The 16,887-nt window shown below is 43.6% G+C and overlaps 1 protein-coding gene across 7 annotated transcripts in view; it reads left to right on the top strand.

The window, feature by feature from the left end:
* Lmbr1 (limb development membrane protein 1) overlaps positions 1–14,241 on the top strand; it is a 169,318-nt gene extending 155,077 nt beyond the window's left edge. For 5 of the 7 annotated variants that reach the window (XM_078040917.1, XM_078040916.1, XM_078040912.1 and 2 more), the window contains 3 exons: positions 4,070–4,231; positions 7,227–9,802; positions 10,933–14,241. In XM_078040917.1, coding sequence (XP_077897043.1) covers positions 4,070–4,168 — 99 coding nt within the window. In that variant the 3' untranslated portion in view covers positions 4,169–4,231; positions 7,227–9,802; positions 10,933–14,241. The remainder of the gene's footprint in view (positions 1–4,069; positions 4,232–7,226; positions 9,803–10,932) is intronic. The other 2 variants (XM_078040913.1, XM_078040914.1) reach the window with 2 other exon arrangements.
* The last annotated feature ends 2,646 nt before the right edge of the window (positions 14,242–16,887 follow it).

Genomic DNA, 16,887 nt, shown 5'->3' with positions numbered 1-16,887 from the left:
ACAACAAACAGTTCCCTGATGCTCTGTTCACTATTTGGTCTTCCTTTGCTCTTGAGTTTCTATTACTTTATCTTCAAATTTGCTAATTTCTTTTTCTGCATCGTCTAATCTGCCATTAATCCCATCTGCTACTATACTTTTCATATTTTCCATTGTAATTTTCCTTTGAAGAAGGTTAATTTCAGACTATTTTACATCTTTCATATCTCTACTTGTAGAGTCAATCGTTTTTTTCTAGCTTTTGAAATTAAAGGACTGTTAAGGTTATCTTATCAACTATGCCATTTCTAGGCTGGGAGTTCCCTCACATGCCTGCAGTCCTGGGCTCCTGTGTGCAGCTCTCTGGACACAGAGCCATCCACATGCTCTAAGCTATGTCTCTTCATCTCAGGGAGGTGGCTGAGCCTGACTCCTTCTTTATACACTGCAGCCTGAAGCCTGCCTCAGGCTGTGAATGGTGCCACATAGGGGCCCACCTTACGTCTCATCTCCCAGCAGTCTCTGTCCCTCATTGCCTGGTGTCCAGGATCTTGAAGCCATCATTTTGTATATTTTGTCCAGTGGATATTGAAGTCTGTGTGGATATTGGTTATGGCTGCCAGGGCATATTTAAATAGGATGGAAAATCTAATTGCCTTTACTCCATCTAGGCTGGCATCTGAAGCCAGTAATTATATTTCCAGTTGATGTCATTTAACAAAAATATACTTTCACAGTAGAATGTGTCACAAGTTAAAATCTTTGATCTAGCAGTGTCATCTGCCTTTCCAGCCCCACATTGGAACCTTCCTTAGTCTGTGAATACCTTGATTTTTCTAGCAAATAAAATAGTTGACAGCGAGCCTAAGTACATTATCCTGGAAGTCATGATGTTTAAAGTAATGTAGACTTTATTATTTCATACTCTTGAGTCATGTTTGGTTTTTGATACCATCTTAGCTAAAATTATTTTAAAAGTTTGGTTTAGAGAAGGGAATTTGTAAACCTAGTCAGAATAGTGATTTAACCATTTCCAGAAAGAGAAAATATGTTCATCCTAATATTTCAATAGAATTTAATGTATGAGTTTGTTTTTTATAATGAGATGACTGTGTGCTTTTGGGCAGCCTTACATCTAAGTCATGGATATTTGCGTCAGCCATTTGTACAATAGGCCACGTGTGTAATTCATTGACAAAGTCCCTTTGCTGTCCTTTGTGTGCCAAGCTTCTGAGTGCTCTCCTACCACCTCCTGCAGAACACGAGTGTGCTTGCTAAAGGCCAAGTCCACTCAGCTGGGCTAAGAACAGCAGGAGTTGTCTGACTCACCTTGTGGGTGGAGTAGCCATCTCTTTCTTAAAATGAGGTTTTATTCTGTACATTAGTTCTTTTAAAGTATGAGTAGAAAAAGATTTAAAGAATTACACCTAAAACATTTTTGATTGAATCCTGGGGGTGGGGGTGGGGAGTTGTCATGCAGCTTTTTATGAAGAGTATTTTATTCTCAGCAAAGAATATGATGCAGGTGATGTGACCTTCTGCCCAGGTGCGGCTTGACTAAGCTTCTTACTTACCCTTTAACAAAGGGAACTTCTGAATGGGTGTATTTAGGCATGTAGTGTTTTAAAATTTGCTGTCCAAATACTCTTTTGCCTTTCTCCAGAAATACAGGTTTTGAAGCACTGTATGTTCATATGATAAGTGTTAATAAATCAAAGGTTTGTCTGAGTGTGGCTGCATTGTGTTAAGTATTTTTAATTTGCTTCAAGTTTCAGAATTAAAGAGCTATGTGTGTTGTCCACAGTAATCTTTGTCAGTATCAGTTCAGCTTTTTAAGAAAAGTTGCAGTGGAAACAGCAGTTATTTTAGACTAGTCCCCAGGAGCTAGTATTCTGTCTGGAATCCCAGTACTCTATGGCAGCAGGCTCCTGGGTGTGTCTTTTTGAGGTCAACCTGAATGATCCTGGGAACCACACCTACTGCTAAAGGCTGTCCTTTCCCTGGACATCCCTGTTAGGCCTGGGCCCTGATTCTCTCGGATGCCGGGTCAAGTCCATTGAGGCGGTCTTAGTCAAAGCCCACCTTCCTCTTCTGGTACACCACCCATTCCTACTGTGGGCTTTCCATGACCTCACCTCTCCACTCCCATTCCACGTAGTGCTGTCACAGTATAGGGCAGGCCAAGTCCAGGGTGGTCGAATGACCACATAGCAGGTTCTGTTGGTTTCCAAGTTTCTTAAGATCAGCCACTGAACCATGGGAAGAAAACGTTAGACCTAGTATTTGTATTAGTAACTTTCAAAGTGTTTTATATTAGTAAATAGTACATATATAGTTTATGAATAACTAAAAGCACATGGTAGGTATATGGGCCCAGATTTTGTCTTTACTCAGGGCAGTATATGATCCACACATTGTTGGGCAGGTGAGACTGCTCTGGACCTTTGAGGCAGGGTTTTCATCCTAGGCTGGGACCTGTCAGTTCTTAACAAATAAGCCTCATGGAGTGCAAAATTTGGGGTGTATGTACATATGTGTGTTTTTCTAGAAAGGCAATGCATAACCCTTACCAGATTCAAAAAGGGATGTTTTGCTCTGCAGGTCAGATAAACTGCCAGTCTAGGGTCTTAGTTGAAATTACAGAGACTTGTTTTGGTAGGACCATAGCTCGTTTATAAGGTAACTTCCTAGGCTCCCTCAAAGTCTGCTTTATTTGAAAAATTGAAATATATAATTAGATACCCATTCCTTTAACAAAGTGAAGCTTTACTGGACTTACAGCTGAGATGCTGCAGCCAAGATGGCTGTCACCATCTCATAACAACACATGACAAACTCCACATACACTTCTGAAAGTTTCTGGTAGGAGTGACTACAGAGCAGGCTTGGATCCCCTGTTCTCACCCTTTTCTATGAGAGGGTTTTCTGTTGTATGTATGCAGTTCTGTGCTGCTCTCTGCAGTTGGCAAGGCTGAGAGTCAAGGTCACAAGTCAGCTGACAATGTGAGACTGAGTCAAAGGTATTCTTGAAATCACCTGTAGAATCCTTAAGGCACCCATATTATATGATGTACATAACTGTACAGTTCTGTAGATGGTTTCTGTTATTTCTTGTAATTCTTTGGAATTCCATTTTTTCATGGCTCCCTAGCAGCTCTTCAGTTTATTCCTTGAAGGCTCTTATAATCCTGTATCTCACTTGACTGACCACCTAAATGTTGGGATTTATTTACCTATGAGTGGTCAGAAAAATCTTGCCATTCACATTTTCTTTCCAGTGAGTACTGGACCTGGGGTGCATGCTCACTGAATAGAATGACTATTAAATTTTTTTTAAAAAATAAGACTTTTAAAAATATGTGTATAGGTAAATTTAAGTAACTTAAAAGCATATATGGCATAATCCCATTGCATTTCCAGTTTTGCCCTTTTGGTTTATAAACCTGTAGCATTTAATTCAGATTAATGATGTTTTATGGAAGGAAATTATCCTCTTTATTTATTCTCTTATGTAATCAATATTAAGATGTGTAAAGTGTTGCTCTGGGCACTGGGATTATAGGAGTGGAATAAAATTATTGGGGAAAATAGGCAATAAATAATCCAAAAAGAAAAAAAAAGATTTAAGTATTGTACACTGTGAAGACATATATACTTGGGTCAGAGGGTGCTGGGGCATCTGGCTGTTCTTGGGGACAGTCTGTCTCACCCCAGGAGACGGGCAGTGTGAGGATTTGCTTCTACACCCTCCTCAGTAGGACTCTGGTTCCTGTGGCCAGCTGCAGTCACCACATCCCCCCAGGCAAGCGGCACAGCAGCTTCCTTTTTAAAGGAGGCACGGATTCTGAGCAGGTGCTGGGCATTTGTGCCATCCTCTTGCTTGTTGCTTGCAAGTGACTGGTGTGTACAAGAAGCAGGGTGGGGCTGGCGTGGGTGGTTCCATTGGATACAGCCAGGCGTAGTCCGCAGCACCATTCGTTAGAGCATCTCGTAAGGGAGAGAGACCTAATTAGATCTTATTTGTACTTTATTTGGTAACAAATATATCTTACCTGACTTTATTAAGGGCTCTTTTATTTATTTCCAACAGGAATCACGAGATTTGATCTACTTGGAGACTTTGGAAGGTTTAATTGGCTGGGGAATTTCTATATTGTATTATCCTACAATTTGCTCTTTGCCATTGTGACAACATTGTGTCTGGTCAGAAAATTCACCTCTGCTGTACGAGAAGAACTCTTCAAGGCCCTAGGTAATCCTGAGGTTTATGGGTATTTTTCTTTTTGCTAATTAATAATTTTGACATTTCAGGTAACTTAAAGTCTTTCTTCAGTCTCTAAATGTGTGTAATGTGAGAAGTTCAGTTCTTGATCCACCGCATAGGGTTGTGACCTCTGTGGAGTCACAGTGTTGAGCCTTAGAGCTCCTGTCTGTGAAAGGGTGGGTGACTCTTCCTCCTTAGGGGCAGTGAAGACATATACTTGCTGAAGTGCATCCTCAGAGGGCTCTGCACACTGCCTGACACACTTACTCCAAGAGCCCAGTGGGCCTCCACTCCTTTATTCTCATGGTGATGGTGATGAGGATGACACTGTCGAACTCTTGTTTTCTGATAATGATGCCTTTTACTATTTCTTAAAACTTTTTTGAGGCTCAGAGTTTAAAAGTATCAGGATGACCCATTATTCTCTTCAATAAGTCAGACTAATTCAGGATGACAGCAGTGGCAGTCTTGGCATTGTCTTGGCATTGCCACACACCACGGGCATCATGTGCATGGTGACCATGGTGAAAACTGTTGTGAGCTATGGGTATACTTTTCATGCTTACATCCACATGAATGCTAAGCATACTTCAAGTTTTATATTTTAGGACAACCAGGACAATATAAGCTATCTTGGGATTGGAGTATGTAGTTTTAAGACAGAAGAAGGGAAACAGCAATTTATTGTATAGAGCTATAGAGAATCCTGGCATTAGCTCATTTTCCCAAGTTGAGACCATTTGAATGTTTATACTCAATATTACACTGTGGTTTTAGCTCTTTCAAAGGCAAGATATTGATTGATTCATTAAGGTCCAACTCTCAGATAACTTAACCACATGAGCAGCAGTAAAGCTGCTCACACCACCAACCTGGTGACCTTTGGGAGGAAAAAATGATCTCAGCCTACCAGTCCATGTGCATTTTTCTTTGAATGTGCCCTGTGAGGGCGACTGACTGAAGTACTGGCAGAAAGGAAATAGCTACATCTACTATCAGCCAGAGCACCAGGTAATTTATGAGTGTTAATGCCTAGGTTTCAAAATGCTGGCCAGATGAAAACTGCAAATGAAGTGGGACTCATAGAGCCTCTCAGTCAGCCGCCTGGAGTCGAACTTAAGGTGTACTTGTTTGCTCAGGAGAACCCCACTGGCCACTGGCTGGCTGAGGCTGTGAGCTGGTGCTGAGTGAGGGCTCTGGCTGCCTTTGTGCCGAGGCGGCCTCTAGTAGGCACACAGAGCTACGGGCTGTCACATGTTGGCCACTCTGCGTTGCAACACTTTTCTTAAGTGTTTTCCATTACTCTTTGGGGTGCTCTCCAGGGGCCATTTGGGCATAGAAGGAGGTCCTCTTTAAGTGCCTACAGTGTTTGAATGAGCCCCGACCTCAAGGGTGACTTTTTTAAAGAGGCAAAATTTGGTTCTAAAAGCTATCTTCTTTTTTCCTTTTATTTTCCTGTAGTCTTCCCCCTCTGCTACTATGTTCATTGGCAATAACAGTGTCCATCTCAGAGAACTCCTGGGACATATGGTGATGGTGGTAATGGGGGGTGGTTTCTGGAGCTGACCACAGAAAAGGGACGTGCAGGTTTTCAGAATGCATGCCCTGCACTGTGCCCGTGGCCTCCCTGCTCACTCAGTGGTTTGGCCATTACTGGGACCAGAACTGTTTTTTCTTGGATGGAGCCTGTTTTCCTTCCCATTCAAATGCCATACATAAGTTCAACTTCACTTTTTCTTTCCTTAAGATAAACAGGTGACAGAAATTTTTAAAATTGAGATTTGAGTGTTTAAGAGTGATGTTAAACTGCCTAACAGGAAGATTACTATCTGGAATTTTAGGAGTAAAAGAGTCTTTTCTTCATTCATTTTTGAAGTGTCAGAAAGGTCTGAGCTTCATGAAAATTATTTCTTTCTTGTAAATGTACTTTTTAGGTATTCTTATGTGTCACTGGGTTTCATTTTTGATGAAAGTGTTGGAGGCTTTCGTGCCACCTGAACTCTTTTGAGTTTTCTTACACCTTTCCTTCCTGTGAGGGCACACTGTTGTTTCCCGTGTCAGGCACAGTATGGAAGTGAGAGCACAGGATGCTAGAGGGAAGTCAATGTAACTGAAAAAGATGATGATTTTTATTATAAAATATCTTTTAGTGATGAAGTATTTTTATATTTGGTGGTTTTGTTCCTTTGTTATTTCTTTCTGTCCCTTTTGGTAATTTTTTCCCATTACTTTTCTTCTTAATTACATGCTTAATATTTCTGGTGTTTCCTTCGCTACATTTTCCTGCATGTGCATAAGTGCATGTGTATTCTGGAGGAATACTGGGGGTTGAACTTAGAGACACACATCCCCAGCCCTTTTTTATTTTTCATTTTGAGACAAGGTCTTGCTTAGTTGTTTAGGGTCTCACTAAGTTGCTGAGGCTGGCCTTGAACTTGCCATCCTCCTGCCTCAGCCTCCTGAGTCATTGGGATTGCAGGTGTGAACCACTGTTCCAACTGTGCATGTATATTTTAAAATAAAAATGGGAACATCTCCATCTCAGGTTTTCTGGGAAGCATGCTCTGTGATGGGAATGAGCTTGCCAAGAGGAGATTTTATGGGGGAAGGGGGAAGGGGAGAATGGAGGGACTGTGAAGAGAAATTGAGCTTTGAAGCCTCTGCTGGCCCTGTGGGGAGTCATGACTCTGGATGACCCTTCAGAGATCCACTGAGGTAAGAAGAGGCCCCTCACACCTGCCAGTTGCTAGAGGCAGACTATCCTGGAAGGGGGTGTGACTTCCTTCCAGCAGCTGTCTTCAGCTGCCGCCATCCCCAAGGTGAGCTGCCAGTGGGGAGAAGAGATCCTTCATTCCTAGAAAGCATTTGGCCAGCACATGCAACTTCCACAATAAAATGGAATATTCTCTCCCCACAACCCCAGCCCCTTGCCCAGCCCCTCAACAATACATCGTTTCTCACCATTTTCTCAATCTCTCTGCAGGGCTTCATAAGCTTCACTTATCAAATACTTCAAGGGATTCAGAATCAACCAAACCTTCTGCAAATGGGCACCAGAAGGCACTGTGAGACCCGCAGTGGGTGCCACTCTGCAAACAGGATCCCCAGGGACTCCAGACTCAGGCCATTCCTGTCAACGCAGAGCACTTCATACCGACTTTGGTCTGTGTGTAGGGACTGGGCCTGTCAGTGTCATTTTCTTCATTATCCAAGAAACTGGCTATAACTGATCTTATTTTTTAAACTTAGCTTTCTGATGTACCCCATAGTTTCTAGTTAAACACAAGTTTTTCGTGATGTTATGGAAAAGCACACTCTTCTGCAGACACCTTTGCCATTGTCCAGACGAAAAGTCCCTACCTGGAGTGAACATGCGAGGAAGGGCAGATGTCCAGAGTTTCTGAAGAGTCACTCAAACCCCACTGAATGCTTTATTGAGCATTTAGAAGCCTTCAAAAGGCCCTGTTGGCCCCAAGTGAAGCTTCTTCAGAAAATGAAGTTTCTAAATTCTGTGTGGTTTTGTTTTTGTTTTTGAGACAGTATCTCACTGTGTTGCCCAGGCCATCCTCGGCTTCTGGAGAGCTGGGATCACAGGGGTGCATCACCACTGCTGGTTCATGTTTGTAGAAACTGCTTGTACCAATCATCATAGCAGTGGGTGCATTGGGCTGTAATAATTGCAAATTATATTTTTATTTACCAAAAGAAAAACAGTTTCTGATTTATGTTATAGAGAGTTCATTAGACTTTGAGCCAAGAGAAAAATACTAAATTCTTTTAAAGTTTGAGCCTTGGTAGACACCACAGGAATACCTTCTGTTGTACAGTATAGTAAGCTGTTACAGAGGAAGTACTAAGTAATTGTAACTAATGGACAGTTTATGTGCATATAACTCAAGTTACCTCTTGTGACAATTGCCAGTGGTGAGTACACTCATAACTTAGATTTTGCCTTTTATGCTACATGTACATTTAAAACTTTTTAAAGCATTTTTTTCAAAGATCACTTAATTTCCTGGCTTCTGTGACATTTATGAAAAATGTAAATGCTGAGTTCGAGAAACCCCTTCTCTCCTCATATTCTTCAGGCTTTTGCTACTTTTGTATATGCCATTTTAAACTTCCAACTTACAAAAGTTACCAGTTCAACGCTCAGAACTCCTAAAATTAGTGGTTTCCATGTTAAGCATAGGTTTGCACCGTCATGGGACTTGCCAGTCACTTAGACACTGGCAGGTCAGTAGTTGCTGGAATGGCCTCTTGACTCTTCAGTCCACAACTGAGACCACAAACATGATGCTCTGCGTTGCTGTCACCAGGAGGGACCCAGGGCTGTGCATGCTAAAGCACATGGCTGGCCCACTGGCACCAAGGTCAGTCCTGCACAGCTGTGTGGATATGTGTCACATGCACTCAGTGTGTGGCTTTAGGTTGTGCTCAGACAAAAGTAAAAGGTCATTTTTTTTTTTTTCAAATTGTTGAATTTAAAGTTTTCTTTGGGGGTAGGGAGGCGTTTTTGAAAAACAGTATTTCCACTTACCACCAAAATAATAAGAAACTTTAAACTATATATTTATAAGTTCCACTGAGTGTACTTCTCCTTTATTTATATCTCTACATTGCTTTTTGAGTTCATATCAATGAGCTTAGTTTTAAAATTAAAAAAACATTCATTTTCAGTTGTGGTTCTCAGCAACACTCAGTGTATACCACCAGTCTAGTAACGGTGGGATTTCTCAGCATAAGATCCACATGCCTAGAAGATTATAAATACCAGCTGCTTTCTAATTTCACTGTTAATTGTCCCAATTTTAGTATTAGTTGCAAGCTTTGATTTTACTGAAACTTGGAATTCATACTTTGAGCAGATCAAGTAAGGAGAGTACAGAAAAAAACTCAGGAGTATACCAAAATCATCTTTAACTTAAACCAGTTTCAAGGCACTTCCAAAAAGAGAGTTCTTGGATATTTGTAAGATGTATAAAACTTTTTTTTAGTAAAATATTAAACTTCTTAATGTCTGTCTCCACTTCTTCATCTGGAAGTCTCTTCCGTCTGAGAACTCAAGTCAGGTCTTGTGTGTACTGGGTTTTCAGTCTCAGACACTCGCTGGGTGTACTTTCATTGCTGTGGAGACAGGCTGAGCTCCAAATGGAAGGGTGGCTCCCCTGGGGTCCCTGTGCCTGTGACTGTGAGATACAGAGTTCTGCTGCACAGCCACAGTGCTGCCAGGCTCTGCTGTGGTCACACACACAGGGCTCTTCCTCTGGAGTGAGGTGTACACGAATGCAGGTGCTCTGCTGGACATAACGCTGGATGCTGGTTTGTATGAGAACCACACAAGTGGATGGCAGCTTGCCGAGGCCACGTGTTCCGAGTCCTGGTGAGGACAGTCACGCTCAGGGGCCTTTCTTTTATTGTAGTTGTATGCTGGAGGAAGAGAAGGAGAACAGGCTCTGAAGGGACAGTACTCCGAGTGCTCAGAGGTCATCAAGTCTGCAGCTACTTTGCTATTCTAGATGGACAGGGTGCCCGAGTGACTGCCTCAAGTCAAGTGGGGTATTCTTGCTTGCCTTTAGTTTTCATTTTATTTTTTTATTATTTTTTAAAGTAATTTTTTAGTTGTCAAAAGACCTTTATTTTATTTATTTATATGTGGTACTGAGAATCGAACCCAGTGCTTCACACATGCTAGGCAAGTGCTCCACCACTGAGCTGCAACCCCAGTCCTAGTTCCCATTTTAAAAGGTCATCAGGCATTATATCTAACAAGGTTGTTGAGGGGACTTAGCTTTTTATCGTCAATTGGTTCTATAATATTTAAGTGATTTTACAGTTAAAAATTTTGTAAATTATAACATTTGTATTGGTTTTTAGTGATTTTCTGGGATATTTCTTAGATTTAATATTAATGAACTTTATGTACGTCCTGTTTTAGAGACTTGCTCTAAACCAGACTTCATGTGAAATTGCACACACACAACACACACTGGTTCTTACATTTCTGTGCTGAGGGACTAGTCAGTGGGCAGGGAAGAAGTGTGGGTTTTCTGCCTCTCATGTGTATCAGAGGCATGTGTGCCCCTGCTTGCAGCAGCCATACCTGCCTGGCTTTGCCAGGTGCTGCAGACTATCCTTGCAGCTTCAGTAATGACTTCGTGGGCCTGTGGCACAGGGTCCCATTGTTTACAAGCCCCTGTGTGCTTGCCTGTGTTTAGCACAGTATTTAATGCACACAGGAAGAGCATACATGCAATACTAACTTTTTGAACTTTAAAAAACTAGTAGAATCTTTAAAAAGCAATGTTAGGAAACACTAGTAAATTATTTTGTTTGTATAAGATAGTTTGTGTGACTTTTAAAATGTTTTAGAAATTAAAGTTTTGTAAACAGTAATTTAATATTTGGTTTACAAATACTTAAGTTTATGTATTTTATTCTATCATGCCTAAAGCTTATTTACAGGCAAATTCCATTTCAGTTTTACAAAGGGCAATAATTATTCTGGTGAAATGTCGAGTAGAGGAAGAGGTGGATAATGTCACTCTCTTTTTGTTGTAGAGTTCTTAGTAGGTAAATTTGTTTGCAACCCAAAAATGAAACACCAGTAGTTGAAAGCATATGTTTTTTTTCTTTTTGAGTTACTGAAGCTAATTAGATTTATTTGATTTCTCTAATTTCTTTCCTAGGACTGAGCAGCTCCTGCTCGTGGTCTAGCCAGCTTCACCCAGAGTCCTGCAGAGGAAACGCTGCCAGCCTCTGTCGGCTCACTGGCAATGCACAGGGGCTCTGTGGGTTCTTGTCCACTATGAGCAGCACACTTCACTCAGTAACTCAGTTCATATGCTCAGTATGCGCTTTGGCTGTGTGTGCTGCATGCTGGTGTTTTCTGTTTTGTTCTAGTGTTATTTTTTTAAATACTAGACATGAACCTCTAAGTTAATTTCTCAATTTAGCACTGGATAGTAAACTTGAGTTTGAAAAACAACTTTGGAGTCTACTTTGAAAGAAGAACTAATGTAAAGACTTTTTTGTTTTTTTGTTTTGGTCTTTGGCTTTTGAATATTGTTAAGGCAAAATTCAATGTTACAAATACCAAAAGTACTGTATATGTAAATTACTTGTCACACTTCAAGAAATGTAATTAAAATCAGAAATGGTGAAGACTCGTGAATATGACGGGTGAGATTTCAGAACTGGATGATCTGTTCATGTCTTATAGGGGGTCACTCAGGCCACACACCACCAGCCTGTGAAGAGAAGCTTCAACTTCCAATTTAGGTGATTGAATTAGGAAAAAGTCCTTTTTCCAGACAACAGGAAAATCCGATTAGGAAACCAGACAGCAGTCACTGACTGTTGGGTGTGCCTTGGTGTTGCATCCGTGCTTGTCAGGGTCCTGAGGAAGTGGGGCCTCCAAGGGTCATGTGACAATCTGGGCATCGGGTGCTGTGAGTGGCTGCAGAGGACTCCTGTGCCAGAGGTGAGGCAGTTCGGATTCAGACGGGCCATGTCTCGGGAAAGTCAGTTGTGAGAGGCTTGTGAATGTCATGAAGTCTTGGCTTCTCCTTTGAAATGCTGCTGTGATGTGACTAACAATAAAGCTTAGGAGTCCAGGTGTACGGTGCAGCTGGCTCCAGTGGGCTCTGCCTTGGTGCAGGCTGGAGTGGCTCCCTTTGTCTTTTGTTTTAACTCTCACTGTGGAGTCTTATCACAAAGACTTGGAGGCGGGGCTGGTATAACAGGGCTTTGGGGCAGAGCCCATGAGCTCACATGCCCTCAGAACCTCCCTGTAAAATAAGGAAATACCCCCATTTTACAGGTAAAGGAACCCAGTGCAGAGAGCTGAAGGTGTGTAAGACCACAGTGAGCTGGAGAACTGAATGGCCATGGTGGCCAGTCCAAGTTTAGCCCCAGCCTTCTTGGTTTCTTGGTAACTCCTGTTGGCTTGTTTGGAATGTTCAGACCAGGCAGTCTCTGGAGGCGTCTCTCCTCCCACTGTCCATGTGCTGAGGGGTTGCCCGTCTCTGGCCTGAGACCCTCAAGTGAATGTCCTTTCACTTAGATGCAGCTGACACTTAGTTAGTGCAGATCAATGTCTGTGGTGTGATTATGAGACCAATCTCGTGTGTACTTGCAAAAGGAACCCGCTTTAACCCCCAACAGTAATGACAGGGTGTCAAGCTGTCACGGTGTCTTCTGTCTAGGTGCAGCTGCTGTGCTGCCCTGCGTGTATACCTGGACTCACACACAGATGTGACTTCCTTCAGCCCCACGACAGTGCTGGAAGCAGGCCCTGTCCTTCCACTTTGTAGCCAAGGAAACTTCCGCCAGGAATCCCTCTATGGACAGACAGCAGAGCCCTGTCATCTTGGGTTCCTTCAAGAACTGAAGCAAGGTACTCAAAGGCCCAATCATTTTTCAAGATCGTCACCTCGGTCTTGGGCGGGACCTGTTGAGGATGCTGGAGGCTCTTGTGAGACAGGCCAGCTTTACTAGTGCGGGCAAGTGTGCTTTGAAAGGAGGAAAACTGTTTTGACAGCTAGTAAAGTAAGACCCCACTCAGCTTGTCACCACTATCTGCCTCCCAGGTTTCCAGGTCTCCTGTCCTATGCTCTGGGGAGGCTGTGACAGGAACCTCAAGCTGCTGCTGCTTGCTGGTTGAGAACAGCGTGGACTTGGCAGACTCCCATGACCGCCACGCTAGAGGGGGCCCTGCAGTGGCAGCTCCTCCCTGGAATCGGCTTTCTCAGCACAGCTGCGTCTGTCCCATGGTTTAGTGAGGATGGTACCTCGGGTTGTGGTCCAGGTTGGAAAACAGTAACCACAGTGATCTGTGTCACACTTGCCAAGGGAGGAAACCCTTGGTTCTCCTGCTTGGTGGAGGGTGGGCGGGGCTTGTGTCTGTGTGAAGTTGTGTAATCTCCGCACCAGGACCCTGGCTGCCCTGCTGCAGTGGACTGGTGTGTCATACCCACCAGGTACACCTGGGCACATGGTTTGTGTTAGCTGTTACTTTTGGTCATTTATTTAAATGTTCTATATTGACTTGACTTTTAAGTTAAATGTCCGGTTTGTTGTAGCAGATCGTCTATAGCATAAATATAAATTTAAAAATTTTTAACAGTGTATAATAGCTGAAGCTGGTTGTTTCCTTAGAAGTTATATGGTCTTCGTCTAGTTCATGTGAGACTTCAAAATGCCCTCCGTTATCCTTATGGACACTTTCATTTGTGTAATTTCAAAAAAAAAAAAAAAAAAAACCCAGAGTTTCTTCAACTCCAAAGAGGATTTTGGATTGATCTTGGGTAGGTTAAAAGACTGCCATGAGCAGGAAATCAGTTTTGAGTCTCAGTTCTGTATCTTCATCATGTCTCACCTGGCCAGGCTTCAAGTCTCATGTGTCAGACATTAATCATAGTTTTCTTGTGTGGCTTTGTCCTGGAAATGTCAACCATGTCCAACTCTGCAGAAGGCACAATACTGGATCACAAACACGTTTCCCCTGATTAATTTCATTCCATCTTAAACTCCAGTGTTTGTGTGGGGCCATGGTGATTCGGCGTGGTTGCCCAGGATTGCCTCACCTGTGACTTCCTGTGTTCCTGGATCCTTCCATCCCAGGAGAGGCGGGCTTGTCCTGTGCTGCGTGGCTGTGTGTGATAACCTCCTGATGACCGACCCACCTTGCTGCACACATCTGGGTTGCTGATACCTCCCCAGAATGACTTTCTGGAAGCAGAGGTCCTGGATCAGAGAGCGTGGCAGTTCTGAACAGCCTCCAGAATGGACCCTCGCACTTGCTGCAGCAGTGTGGAGAGTGTGGTCTGTGACTGGCACAGGCCTCACCAGTCCTTCCACACTAGTGGCCACTCCAGGCAAACATTTCATTGCTTTGCTTTGCATTTTTTAATATCTTGTGAGGGCAGATACTTTGAATACCAGAGCAACTCTGTTATTTCTGCTCTTGTGAATTATCATTAAACACACTAAGCCCATTTTTCTTCTGTTTCATAATTTCCTTATTTATGAAAATATATTATGGATGCTATTTGTCTTTCTGGTGTATCATAAGTGCTATCCTAATTTTTCAGTTTTTTTTTTTAACTTGTTCACAATGTTTTTCTGAATGAAGACTTTAAATCTTGATGTCAAAATTTGCATATCCTGTGAATTTCTTGTGTCATACTTAAGCCTTCTCCACTGCAAGATTTAAAAATATGTTTACCCTAACAGTGAGAGACAATTCTCCTACCATGAAACCCACTCTTTTAAAAGCGTATAATTCATGGCATTAAATATGGACACAGGGTTGTACAGCCATCACCGCCATCAGATCCCAGAACACCTTCATCACTCCAGGCTACAGCGCAGTCATAGGCTCGTGTCTTTCCATGATGGACCACTGCGTGGCTAGACCCCTCTGGGGAGGAGTAGCAGGGTGTGTCAACTGCCACCTGCACCAGCGATTCTTCTCCCCTCCATGCTGCACAGCAGCAGGGCGGCTTTCAGCTGCAGTGTCGTGAGCTGAGCCTTTCTGCCTGTGGGAAGAGTGTCCCATCCCCTGCTCTGCCCAACTCCTGTCCTCTGTATGGTCCCCCTCCTCCCTCAAAGTCCTCTCTGGTCTTTCCCAAAGATGGCCTTGTACCCAGAGGGCGTTTCATGTCTCTGCCAGGCAATTTCTTGATTGGAACTGGGTTTTCTCCAGCTCACCCCAGATCAGCTGCGGCCTGAGGCAGGGAGAGGAGTCTGCGCCATCTCCAGCATCCCGTGGGTCAGACAGGTCCAGGGCCAAGCCTGGAGTCAAGGTCTGGTGAGTCCATGGGCCCACTGGAGGCCAGGGATGGAGGAGCCCATGGGCAGCACATTCAAAGGCAAGTGATGACAGTCTAACACGGTCTCATCCCTTTTAACCTTTCTCCTTTGAGGGCTTCTTCGTGGTCTAGTATGTGGCCAACTTTCACAGATGTTCCCAGCATCCTTAAAAAGACCCTCTAGTTTTTCTTTTTTTATGTATACATGAGTATTCACAGCAGTTTTATTCATAATAGTGAAGACACGTAAATGACCCAGATACCCAGTCAACATTTGTGTGGAGATGCATACAATGCACTCTTGTCAGACATTTTGTTTTCTTGATCTGTTTATGGTTTGACAAGTGAGTTAATTCCTTTTTCTGACAGTTTCTCTTGGCAACCCATTTTTGATTCAAGCACTGTACAGTTATGTTTTCTTGGTTCATAAAGATTCATGACAGTTATATCCTCATTGTGGGTTGTAACCTTAATTGTTATAAATGCCTCCAGCTCCACTAGTCTCTCAAGTATTTTCTCCTGCACTTGATGGTGGTTTTGTAATTGCCTCCAACCCAGAGCATGCCAGGCTCTTAATTATGAGGATTAAAGACAGAAGGGAGGTGTGAGGAGAAGGCAGGAGGAGAATGGGCTTCATCTTGCAAGGTGACCCAGGGGGCTAGCGCCTGCGAAGGGACTGCTCTGCCTGGCAAGGAAGCACAGGGAGACCCGGGACACAGCCTCACGCCCTCTGAACCCTCCCGCTAACTCTTATTTCTTTCTCAGTCAGTGCTCCAGTTTCCATCCGGGAGACCTAATGGGAAGGTGATGAGGCAATGTAAAGGTTTGCATGTCCTCGTGTCTGGACCCAAAAGCGTTGTGCTCAGATTGTCTGTGGAAGAGCTTTCTCCTCCTGTGCTGCAGTTGTTTCCACACCTCACAGGCTTGCCATCCCAGAAGGCCACTTTTCCATAATCACCTACTTGGTCTTTACTGTCACAGGGTGCCCAAGACCAATCCCTCAGTACTCATCTCTGATGGGGTCCCATGACCAATGCCAGACTTCTGTCCCCATTGACTTTCCTGAGAACCTGTTGCCTGCAAGTAGCACCAGGGAGCACTTGGTTGCAAAGAACAGAAGCAGACCACCAGCCAAAGCAGGAGTGGACTCGCTGTCACCTGTGCTCTGTGCAGGTTCCGAGTCAGGGCAGTGCAGTCACTGCCCACGGCCTCGCTGCAGGACAGTGCCCTGCCTGTCAGAGCAGGAGACACATCTGCTGCTTGGGCCTTCTGAGTGAAGGAGTGGGGCTCTGCGATGTGGCATCCCCCTGCTAATTGTACAAAGCATTCTCCAGATCAGTCTCTAGATTTTGTAATGTCATATACCCATCATAATAAAGGGTTTGAGCAAACCCTAACATGCACATTTATTCACATATAAATTAAAAGAACCATGCCAGAGTGTGAATGTGCCCCAGTGAAACCCATTATTCCCCATAATTATATGAACCAAAAGTAAAAAAAAAAAAAAAGGCTGAGATGAAAATAAACAGAAATATGGATGGTCACTTCTCTGGGTTAGTTTGGACCCTGGCATGTCACATGCTTGGCAGCCTGCCCCTCTGCCACCCTTGGGCCAGGCTGTGCTACTTCTGCACATAGACCCCACCTATCGGCCTGGTCTGTCTTCAAGCAGATCTACCAGGGGTGCTGTCAAGGAGCTGCGGCGCTGGCGGGCCTGACGGGTGGACCCTTGGCCTGCCTCACTGCTCTGTTGGCAGGAACTGGGTAGGGTCTCCTCTGTGCAATGCCACTCTAACTGGCCACTGTAAATAACCAGCCCCTATCCAC

This window comes from Ictidomys tridecemlineatus, chromosome 2 (genome assembly GCF_052094955.1).
Source record: "Ictidomys tridecemlineatus isolate mIctTri1 chromosome 2, mIctTri1.hap1, whole genome shotgun sequence".
NCBI lineage: Eukaryota > Metazoa > Chordata > Mammalia > Rodentia > Sciuridae > Ictidomys > Ictidomys tridecemlineatus.
This window is presented reverse-complemented; position numbering and strand designations above follow the sequence as displayed.